Source organism: Schistocerca cancellata, chromosome 2 (genome assembly GCF_023864275.1).
Source record: "Schistocerca cancellata isolate TAMUIC-IGC-003103 chromosome 2, iqSchCanc2.1, whole genome shotgun sequence".
NCBI classification, from domain to species: domain Eukaryota; kingdom Metazoa; phylum Arthropoda; class Insecta; order Orthoptera; family Acrididae; genus Schistocerca; species Schistocerca cancellata.
In genome coordinates this window covers 697787297-697800023 of record NC_064627.1, presented here as the reverse complement: position 1 = coordinate 697800023, position 12727 = coordinate 697787297, and the positions used below count along the sequence as shown (strand labels likewise).

The window sequence follows — 12727 nt, the reverse complement described above, 5'->3', positions numbered from 1 at the left end:
CATTCTGAACATATATGAGGTGATTTTGCTATTCACCATAGCTTCCTGAGGCAGCTTGCATTGACGACTCACTGTCTGCATAAAATATTCACAATGAATGACAGTTGATGCAGAGCCACCACTGTCTAAGTTACCTGACTTAGAATACATTCTCAATTATAATATTTTTTCATTTACATTGCAGGTTTTATGACCTTAATTGGAATGCTGTAGTTAACAGAGGCATTGAAAACTACTCCATGGTATATGTAATATGGAAGTTTATTCAAACAAGAGCACTGGTGGCCATGTTCCTTTTTCTTGTTGGAACATCTATTCATATTAGTGGCTTGGTAAGTAGCAGCATCCCTAATAATATTTTAGAATTGCTGTTATTTTTGGAAATATATGTGTAGTTATATTTATATTATTTGAAGTTGAAGAGAGCCCCCTCCTTACCAATTATTAAAGTAGAAACACTTAGAGCAAGGCTGACAGACACAAAATCAAGCAGCATTGACATCAAGGAAAAATTCAGTGACTGTTGGGTACTTTCTATTTGTATCAATTCAGTAATCCCCCATTGTGTTCAGTGTTTGCAAAGAGTGCATGAATAATGATTTGTGTCAGATGCACAATATAATCTTAAAATTAAAATTAATTTTACTAACTTAGAATTGAACTCACATTTTGAATCTCTATTTTCAGTACGGCAACCTTTGTTAAAGTAAATTAATGTAATTAATGACTTAACATAAAGTGGAGATGTTGAGTCACAGACAGGCACAATGTAAAGTCTGCTAGGATTTAATCTTCTGGCTGAAACACCTTCTTGTGAAATAGAAAACACACACACATTCACACCAGCACAACTCACACACACACACGATCACCATCTCCAGCTTCTGTGGCTGTATTGTTATTCCATTCTGGATTTACCACTGGTTAATTAATGACTTATTATTTTGACCATATTATGTTGAAATATGTTGACATATGATAATACAATTAAGAAAGAAAACGAACATGCATTTTTTCATTTTAATATAGGATTTTATAAGTTCATATTTCCTTCATGTATCAAAGGAAAATACAATCAAGTAAATTAGTAAATTATGACAGATAGTTTCTGGTAAATACTTACATCAAGAGATCAAATGCGCAGTATTGCCAAGAGGCACATATAAAAGTAAAAGGGATTGACTACCTAGATTTAATCTTTGTCTACCATTGTCCTCACTACAGATGGCTCCTTCTCATCCTGGGGTCTGAGTGACCTGCAGTATCTTTTTAACCTCCTCCAGCTATCACCCTCTGTCTCTCCTTCCTAGTGAAGGAAATTTAGCTCTGAAAGCTAGATAGTGTGTTTCTTTTACCTTTATATGTGTCTGTCAGCAGTACTATACTTTCCTCCTCCTGAAGGCCAGCAATGGTCAGTTATGCTCACTCATATTATTTCCTGCCTTTACCAATTACAATTTATTCTACCTCAGCAAAGACAAGGGTAAGCCACTGTTGTATTACAATCTATTTTGTTTAAGAGCAAATGTGTTCTAGCATTTCCGTAATCTTTTTTGTTATTAACTGTGGATAGTGTTCTCTGAGATGCATTACCTTATGTCACTGGATGCTTGATGTTTACTTCCTATCTCTTATTCTCTTTTCCATAATTTCTCTCTCCTTTCCCATTTCTGTTCATCATATTATTGGTATCTGTCCTGGTCTGTTGTTTACTTTGCCTCTGTATAATTTGTATAATTTCTTCCTATGAAAATCATTTATATGTTATTTACAATATTTCTAACTGCACAATAGCAACAGGATTAGCACACCTGACACTTTTTTTCTGTTATAGCTGCAAAATTATTGATTTGTGTAACTGATGTCACTAACACACGAAGGTGCAGTGGTACTCAGTTTGAAGGTAGCCAGTTCAAATACTGGTGGTGGAAGAAATTATCACAGCATTGAGTCTCCCCCTCTGTCTTCCCTTTATTGTCTTTGATAACAAAAAAGCAACACTAATATTATCAGTTTCTCTATGTGCTCCAGAACTGTTTGTTTAATTAATGAAAAGGATGCTCCAGTTACTCTGTAGAATTCTGTGGACCAAACGAAGTTCAAAAGGGTAACAGCAGCATCCTTTTCATTAATTAACAACACTATAACTTCATACAATATCATAACAGTCCCCTCATTCATTACAGTTGAGACACAAATCTCACGGTTTGCAGAGGGACTGCACCACTGTGCATGCTGAATACAAAACCTTTCCAATTAGGTGGCTGAATGTGCCCCTTCAGGTTCCTCAGTCAGCAGTGTCATATGATTATTTCTTTATTGTTGAGAGACTCATTTGATATATTCAAAAACAATGCAAATGACTTAGTGAATAGTGGTCATGTTTTACTTAAATTATCATCAATGAAATATTTTTTTTTATAATGTTAGGCAAGACAGGAACGCCTAAGCCATATACAAAAAGCTATTTCCTTTTGATTTCACCTTTGGTCATTGCAATATTTTGCTGATCTACAGTCATACCTGACCTACTAATAGAAACCCACTGATGTAGTCCTTCACATGCAAATCATTACAAGGGAACTTAATGTGTGATATTTTATGTGCAGCTATCTGCTGTAAGAATGTCTCCACTTTTGAAATGGTGTTTGAAGAGAGAGCAATTCCCTTACTCTATCATGTTCATCATTACACAAATCAAAAAATAAATTACAAATAGCAGATACATTCCATGTTGTGGAACATACTGCACTAGTGTTCTGTCTGCTACACGCATAACCATGATACCAACAATGTAGGAAAAGACAGATTGCTACTTATTGTAAAGTAATTCATGAATGGTGTGTGTTTCTTTTTTGCTGATGAAGGCTGTGGGTGACAGCTTTATAGAAGTGTCTTTTAATTGCGCCTGTTTACAACGTAATGTGTGTTCTTAATGGTTAGTAGCAATCTGTCTTTTCCTACATTGTTGATATTCCTACCTGGAGTTTATATTGTTTAAACATGATAACAGGTTTTGTAAGATGACAGCAATCAATGTTGCTATTTTTAACAACTGTCAAAATCTAGTCATGATCAAATCAAAGAAATGTAAATAGTTATTACTGATCATCAAAGCATATTCCCTTAAGATAAACTTCTATTCATTTTACTATACTTAGCTACAGTTATTTAGTTATACTACTCTGGACTCTGAGATAAAAAGCTGAAGAACTGACAGCTTGTCTTGCACATGTGTGTACAAACTACATATGAAAATTTAAATCCTACAAGTTAGTTAGAAATTGTGACAGTTTTGCCTACTCACAGACATTTGTGTAAAACTGCATAAAAGTGCTGATTTTTTTTAAATAAGTAAAAGAATTGGACTTTCATATGTCTAAGTATATGCCTAAATAGTGTAAATTAGCCCTCAAAACAGTTCAAAAACAATCACTTCTGATTTATTTTGCTTAGAATAATCTGTCTTTGTCAGAAGCAGCTAGTTTACATTAATTTTTTATCAAAATGTAATTGCTTGCAAATAATCTGATACTTGTTCCTCAATTTCTTTCAGTAAAACTTTTGAATACTCAAATATTCATTTAATTGCAACTATTCAACATGAATATTCAAGTTATGTGATGATGTACTTGTATATCCTTCTTTTGTAGTCATCTGAAGATGAATGGTGACATAACACTATTATGTATTCAGTTTTTAAATTACTGAAAGGTTTTTGTGTTATTGTTTTCTATGTGTCATATTCTTCATAGTCCTCTGCATAGTAGTAGGTAATGACTGGGAACCAGTATTAAAGACCTGTGGGATGCAAATAAACAAAATGCAACTGCAGCCTACATGGAGCGTATTCCAGTGAAGGAGGCACTGTAAACAAAATTTAAAATCCAACAGTTGGCAGGATGCTATATTGTGTGTAAAAATGTGCAAACCACTTGTGAAAACTAACCTGTACTTAATTTTATGAGGCAAAATTCTGAGTACAGCACGTAGACACATAAAACTACACAAAACTAGCCCTGCCTTCAGAACTGTCACCTCATTGCTTGGGACAGAAAGACGATACTCTCATCATAGGATGAGAGGGACCCTGTCCTTACAATATATTAGTCCTTCTCATCCTATGAACTGAGTGATCTGTCCCTCCTTTAGAGCCTTCCACAGTTTACCTTCTTTCTTGTCTGAGCAATGAGATAATATTTTGAAAGCAAGGATAGTTGTGTGTATTATTATGTGTGTTTATCAGAAGTACTCAGAATTTCATCCTCTGAAGATAATTTTACAACTTTCAGATCTTCATTAAACATTCATAACAGGACAATACAATTGCAATGTTTATTTCAGAGAACATCAGGGCACAGAGTTATTGTACTTGATTTGGCAAGTGTTTGAATGGGTTTAAAACTTCCAAATTACCCCATACACGCAAGAAAAAAATATTTAGAAATAACTTCTGAGAATAGTGTTATTAAATTGATGGTGAGTTTCTTTAGCTTTGTTTTGTACTAGTAAATGGAAAAATGTAACTTTTCCTAATGCATGGGATACCTGCATATGTGTAGAAAGCGAACAATCTTCAATTTCGTCTTCCAGCCTGTGAAATATAGTTCATGTTCAATATTTGGGTGTTTTCAGTGAAAGTTATTAATGCAATCTTAAATCAAATGTTACTGATGAAATCTGTGAAATCATTTTAGGTGGCAGTAGTAATTCAGGAATGCAAATATTTTTTTCCCAGCAAGACAGAATCTTTTCAGGCGATAACGATACTACTAATATAGCTCAAAATCTCCAAGATGGTGTTGAACCATAGGATGAAAAAGCCCTTATTGCTGGTCTCCACAATTTTGAAAGTGGGTATTATTTAGCCATCTTATTTGTATTGGTGGAACTATTAAAGCTATTTTATTCTCCTGAAGTGACTCTCAGTTCCTTGAAAAAGAGGTTTTCCATGCAAAAGGTGGTCCTAATATTGTTATACAGATAGTTATACTCATCATGCATTCAAGTATCTAAGTGCAACATCAAAAGGTGAAGAAATTATTGTGTGTGCGAAATTCAGATCATAATCCGATTACTGATTTCCAAAGGATTCCAGTCAGCAGTATGGTGTTGTTTAATTTCAGTTTCATCTCATAGTCTAGTGATCTGAATGATACGTCAAATTTCTTTTTGGTAAAATACTATTACTTGTGATGTTGTAAAATGCACAAGGCAAAATAAAAATTGCATTTGTTCTCTTGATCAAAAACATAGAATAGAAATAATTAATATTAAAGTACTTGTCATTGTGCAGTTTACACAATGTTTTCATAACAATACATTTAAGCAAATGTGAATAGGGTTTGAATTTGTAATGAGAATAACTACTACATTTCCTTTCATGTACAAAAAAATTATACATATTTTCTCCGTCCAAATTTTACATTTCTCACAAAAATAAGTTGTACTAACTGTAATGAGATGATGTTTCTGCTGTTGAATCTAATTCACCCAGAAGAATATATTCATTAGTACCGTACTATCAATGGGGATCTGTTGTTTTCAAATTACAACAAAATACAATTTTGCTTCTTAAAAATGTAGCTCATCATTCTGTGTTTAGTTATCTAGCAGGATTGTTAAATTTTGTCCATGTAATCTGTGATAAAAACTCACTTCTCCTGTATAGTTAAAATATTCTTATATCTTATATATTTCCCTCATATATCTCTTATATCATTGTTTGTTCTACAGAAATTATATTCTAGTATATATTTTTTCCCATAGGTCTCCTTCTTGATAACATCAACTGGCAAGAATAACATTCCAGAGAAGACCACTACAAAATCACCCATAAATGGGCTGATGGCAGATGAGTCATCTACTCTTCAGTCTTCTTCAGCTAATATTTATGCTGCTTTTGGTTATGCTTTAGCTGAGTTTTTCTCATCAATATTTATCTCATGGAGCTGGAGCATGAACTACAGGTCTGTTCTTTATCTCAATGTGAAACTAATAGTAGATGGACCATATCAGAAGGAGGTAGATATTTTTATATGTTACAGTATCAAACAAGAATAAGTAATATCTATGCAGTGTGTCTCTTACAAGCAAGAAAGTTAATTTTTCCCAGTCAATGGGAAAGGATGGAGGGGAGAATCAGTCATGGTGAATGTAACATGAGCTAAGAAACTTAACTCAGTGGCTACTGGCCCTTTTGCATGTGTAGATCATGCCCAGAATGAACAAATGTTAAGGTTGTATTGAGAGTCAAGGTATAGTGAACAATCAAGTAACACTGAGCCAAAATTCTTATGTGTTCTAGGAGCCTTACCGGGACAAAGGCATGCCCATAAGATGTGTTTCTGGGCAATATAAAATATTCAAAGATGGTTGATAGATATCAACAACTAACTATGTGCTTGACATGATAAATGTCACCAACAATGAAATTTCAGATGACAAACAGTAAAATCTTTTCTGTATTGCAGAAGGCAGGCAGAAAAAGAAATAATGTAATATACTGTTGAGCAGAATCAAGGAAAGCCCACTTATGATGGTGTAACAACCGCAGAAGATGTGTAACTGAAGAGACAAAAACAATAAATTGTGTTTTGCTTCTCAACCTAAAGACGCCACATGGGAGACAAATACAATAAATTGTGTTTTGCTTCTCAGCCTAAAGATGCCACATGGAGCTGCAGACAGGCAGAATGAACAGACTGTTAGATATAAGCTTTCAGTCAAAGCCTTCTCCAGAAAATAAAAATGTACACACATTCACACAAGCAAGCACATCACACACACACACACACACACACACACACACACACACACACACATGACTGCTATCTCTTACCATCTGTTCATCTGTCCGGAATCAAAAATTCTGACCGGACAGCCAGAGATAGTGGTTTTTTGTGTGTGTGTGTGTGTGTGTGTGTGTGTGTGTGTGTGTGTGTGTGTGTGCATGTGTGCTTGTGTGAATGTGTGTGTGTTTTTCCTTTCTGAAGAAGGCTTTGGCTGAAAGCGTATAAATAACAGTCTTTTCATCATGCTTATCTGCAACTCAATGTGTCATCTTTATGCTGAATCGCAAATATGTCATTTTCATAATCTTGTTGATATTCCAGTCTGGACTTTCCATTGTTAGAGATTGTGTTTTACTCAAGCAGGACTCCTCAAAATATGTTTCTTGTCCAGCCAGACACTTATGAAAATACCGTACTTTTTCTGAAGAAAATCATCATGAGATGAAAGTACGTAGAATAATAAGTTGAATTTGCTGATATCATATGATCTTCCAGCATAATCTCTGTAGCAACTGGTAGTACATATCGTGAACAAAAATATGATTGTTTGCAATATTGGTTTTTATCATCCAAGTGTCCAGTATTATGAGAGCATGATTAGTGCATGTCAAGCATCCTGTAATGATGTAGCTTTAGAATAAAGTCATATATTATTTGTATATTGCAATAATTATCAATTGATGATAAAGAAATTTCAAAATCAGCATGCTGGGCTGAGAACCCTTCCATGAGGGAGGCCTTGCTGTAGTACGTATGGGCCCACTGTATCACTGCTTAACCCTATGCATTCCCAAAACTGTAAACAAGCCCACAGATAACTGTGATAAAAGTGTTTTACTGTTACTGCAATCTGTTGAATGTCATACTCCATTGACATATTGAAAAAGACTGTGGAATGAAAGCTGTGCTGTACAAATGCAGACAACATGTTACTTTTTAATGTTGCATGATTTGTGAAGCCATTTGGGGTTGTCATCATTCTTCTCACATTATCTGGGAACTCAGTTCATTTTTCTTTCTTTTCATTCTTTTCTTGTTTAAAAATGCTCCATATCATATTTGGTTTTTTATAGTGTTTTATACTTAATTAATGATACATTTGTCACATTCTTGATAATAACTGAATTCTATTTAAGATATACACAGTAATGGAATTTAGACTCTTTATTCCATGTCCTTTGAATTAAGTATAACTGTGTCTTCCTGTCATAAGACACTTCAGTTTCAGGTGTCCTTTATTATATCTCTTTTCCTCTATGTAACAAAAACATTAGTCGTGCTGCTGAAGAGATATGATTAACAAAGTGTTTAAAGTTGTATCTACACTGGGTACTTTGTAACTCTTTCCATTTATCTTTCCATAATTTCTCTCTAAATATTGTAATTAAATTGTTGAGTCTGTAATACAGCTTTTTCTCCCATGATCTAATTCCAGTGGGTTAGCATTCCTTTTATGAACACAATGATGATTAAACCATTCAAGTTTGTTTTTAAATCTAAAATGTGGATTTAATGAGGATCTGAAAAAAAAGAGGTTCCTATCTATTAAGAAAGATTCAAACATTGAGGTTTGCTTGCTTTCACTGCCTCCTTGTCCAAGAGCTTCTCAAATATAGGGCCACAGTTTCCAACATACTGCTTATTATGAGCTCAAATTTTGCATGAGTTCATTTAAAGGTATATCTGTACCCGTAATATACTTGAACAAAATCTGACATGAAAGAGAGGGAAACTATTTAAAAATGAGATCTCTTGACTTGGGATGATCCATTGGTGATGAAGAACTGGGGCAGTTGTGTCTGATGAAGTTGGGGCCGCAGATTGTACAGAACAGGTGATCATGCCAAAGGCAACCTGTGAGACAGCACCTCCAGAGTTGGTCCTCAGCAGAAATCCCATGTATCCAGTGGCTTTTGGTTTCCAGATGGTGGCTAGATCCCAGGTCAGATAGTCGCAAATGATTGTGCCCACACCAGAATGCCAGTATTCTACCAGCCTTGGACTGGAAACTGGGAATTATGAGGGTCCAGTAGTGAGAGCAGAGTGAGAACGATCTGAGGCTCTTCCCTAAAAATGGCATGGCCCTGTAGATGGTCTTGTGTCCATCAGCCATTGTAATTTAATTCATTATTTACTACAGAAATTGATTGGTAATGTTGATTGTTGCCGAATTATGTGGTGGGCCTTAATCAAAATGATATTTAATTCAATTTTGATTTACAATTAAATGCTTTTGTGAAGTTCTCTTTTTTAACAATATTAATCTTCAGTGGAATTAGACTTGCTGAATCTTAAAACGTGAGTATATAAGTTGAACAGTGGAATAAACTTTTCATATTAATTTTCTCGACTAGTCAGCTCACTTTAAAGCAAAAAATCTTTAGTTATTATATAAAAAACAAAGATGATGTGACTTACCAAACAAAAGTGCTGGCAGGTCGATAGACACACAAACAAACACAAACATACATACAAACTGCGAGCTTTCGCAACCTAAGGTTGCTTCATCAGGAAAGAGGGAAGGAGAGGGAAAAATGAAAGGATGTGGGTTTTAAGGGAGAGTGTAAGGAGTCATTCCAATCCTGGGAGCGGAAAGACTTACCTTAGGGGAAAAAAAGGACAGGTATACACTCGCACACACACACATATCCATCCGCACATACACAGACACAAGCAGACATTTGTAAAGGCAAAGAGTTTGGGCAGACAGTAGTAATACAAGTTTATATGCCAACTAGCTCTGCAGATGACGAAGTGATTGAAGAAATCTATGATGAAATAAAAGAAATTATTCAGATAGTGAAGGGAGACGAAAATTTAATAGTCATGGGTGACTGGAATTCGATAGTAGGAAAAGGGAGAGAAGGAAACGTAGTAGGTGAATATGGATTTGGGCTAAGAAATGAAAGAGGAAGCCGCCTGATAGAATTTTGCACAGAGCACAACTTAATCATAGCCAACACTTGGTTCAAGAATCATAAAAGAAGGTTGTATACATGGAAGAAGCCTGGAGATACTGTCAGGTTTCAGATAGATTACATAATGGTAAGACAGAGATTTAGGAACCAGGTTTTAAATTGTAAGACATTTCCAGGGGCAGACGTGGACTCTGATCACAATCTATTGCTTATGAACTGTAGATTAAAACTGAAGAAACTGCAAAAAGGTGGGAATTTAAGGAAATGAGACCTGGATAAACTGACTAAACCAGAGGTTGTACAGAGTTTCAACGAGAGCATAAGGGAACAATTGACAAGAATGGGGGAAAGAAATACAGTAGTAGAAGAATGGGTAGCTTTGAGAGATGAAGTAGTGAAGGCAGCAGAGGACCTAGTAGGTAAAAAGACAAGGGCTAGTAGAAATCCTTGGGTAACAGAAGAAATATTGAACTTAACTGATGAAAGGAGAAAATATACAAATGCAGTAAATGAAGCAGGCAAAAAGGAATACAAACGTCTCAAAAACAAGATCGACAGGAAGTGCAAAATGGCTAAGCAGGGATGGCTAGAGGACAAATGTAAGGATGTAGAGGCTTATCTCACTAGGGGTAAGATGGATACTGCCTACAGGAAAATTAAAGAGACCTTTGGAGAACAGAGAACCACTTGTATGAATATCAAGAGCTCAGATGGAAACCCAGTTCTAATCAAAGAAGGGAAAGCAGATAGGTGGAGGGAGTATATAGAGGGCCTGTACAAGGGAGATGTACTTGAGGACAATATTATGGAAATGGAAGAGGATGTAGATGAAGATGAAATGGGAGATACGATACTGCGTGAAGAGTTTGACAGAGCACTGAAAGACCTGAGACGAAACAAGGCCCCGGGAGTAGACAACATTCCATTAGAACTACTGACAGCCTTGGGAGAGCCAATCCTGACAAAACTCTACCATATGATGAGCAAGAAGAATATAATAATTCTGATCCCAAAGAAAGCATGTGCTGACAGATGTGAAAATTACCGAACAATCAGTTTAATAAGTCACGGATGCAAAATACTAACGCGTATTCTCTACAGACGAATGGAAAAACTGGTGGAAGCTGACCTCAGGGAAGATCAGTTTGGATTCCGTAGAAATGTTGGAACACGTGAGGCAATACTGACCCTACGACTTATCTTAGAAGCTAGATTAAGGAAAGGCAAACCTATGTGTCTAGCATTTGTAGACTTAGAGAAAGCTTTTAACAATGTTGACTGGAATATTTTCTTTCAAATTCTGAAGGTGGCAGGGGTAAAATACAGGGAGCGAAAGGCTGTTTACAATTTGTACAGAAACCAGATGGCATTTATAAGAGTCGAGGGACACGAAAGGGAAGCAGTGCTTGGGAAGGGAGTGAGACAGGGTTGTAGCCTCTCCCTGATGTTATTCAATCTGTATATTGAGCAAGCAGTGAAGAAAACAAAAGAAAAATTCAGAGTAGGTATTAAAATCCATGGAGAAGAAATAAAAACTTTGAGGTTCGCTGATGACATTGTAATTCTGTCAGAGACAGCAAGGGACTTGGAAGAGCAATTGAACGGAATGGACAGTGTCATGAAAGGAGGGTATAAGATGAACATCAACAAAAGCTAAACGACGATAATGGAATGTAGTCGAATTAAATAGGGTGATGCTGAGGGAATTAGATTAGGAAATGAGACACTTAAAGTAGTAAATGAGTATTGATATTTGGGGAGCAAAATAACTGATGATGGTCGAAGTAGAGAGGATGTCAAATGTAGACTGGCAATGGCAAGGAAAGCGTTTCTGAAGAAGAGAAATTTGTTAACATCGAGTATTTATTTAAGTGTCAGGAAGTTGTTTCTGAAAGTACTTGTATGGAGTGTAGCCATGTATGGAAGTGAAACATGGATGATAACTAGTTTGGAGAAGAAGAGAATAGAAGCTTTTGAAATGTGGTGCTACAGAAGAATGCTGAAGATTAGATGTGTAGATCATATAACTAATGAGGAGGTATTGAATAGGATTGGGGAGAAGTTTGTGGCACAACTTAACTAGAAGAAGGGATCGGTTGGTAGGACATGTTCTGAGGCATCAAGGGATCACCAATTTAGTATTGGAGGGCAGCGTGTAGGGTAAAAATTGTAGAGGGAGAGCAAGAGATGAATACACTAAACAGATTCAGAAGGATGTACGTTGCAGTAGGTACTGGGAAATGAAGAACCTTGCACAGGATAGAGTAGCATGGAGAGCTGCATCAAACCAGTCTCAGGACTGAAGACCAAAACAACAACATTATTTACAATTGCAGCCCACACACACCGAGAGTATTTCTTCTTACCTCCATTAACCATTGTATTTTAGTCAGAGTCATGGCTCTGGCTCTCAGCTGTTGTACTGAAACTAAGAATCTTAAAGCTACGTATTTTTTGCAATGTCAGGTGGTTGTTTAGAAAAATGTATATTATGTTAATAGCGGGCAAGTTTTTTGCTTCTGCTAATCTTTATAAGTTAATATCGCCACATAATGGCGTTGTTGGCTGCATCAGCCACTGCAATTGTTGCTCTGTAAATTACTCGAATGCAGGTTAATTCAAGGAAGGCGGAGATGAAATCGGGATCACCTCTTACAAATTAAAAGAGAACAATAATTTTAAATCAATATATTATCTGCTTAATTAGTACAAATATGCTTACATTTGCCAGCACTCACAAGGTGTCTGTCTATGCACAACCGAGACAAGAGAAGAAGTGAAGACGACTAAAAAATTAACAAAAGAGCGTATCTTGTCATCTCTTTAGATCATTTTGTTATATTTCTTTGCTATCGAAACTTACACAGAGAAATTATTATAATACGGATACATGAGAAAAATGTATATTATTCAATTTTTAAATGTCTCTTCTTTATAAATATTGTTTTTTAAGTCTTCCAATGGCACAGATTTTTCTGCAGCCTCTTCCTTTTCTGTGAAGGTCTGTGCCATCTA

At 35.7% G+C, this 12727-nt stretch overlaps 1 protein-coding gene across 1 annotated transcript in view; it reads left to right on the top strand.

Annotated features, from left to right (window-relative positions):
- The window catches only part of LOC126162473 (ATP-binding cassette sub-family C member 12-like), a 516794-nt gene that overhangs the window by 59765 nt on the left and 444302 nt on the right, over positions 1-12727 (top strand). Inside the window, exons 5-6 of the mRNA XM_049919007.1 lie at positions 185-332; positions 5770-5969. Coding sequence (XP_049774964.1) covers positions 185-332; positions 5770-5969 — 348 coding nt within the window. The remainder of the gene's footprint in view (positions 1-184; positions 333-5769; positions 5970-12727) is intronic.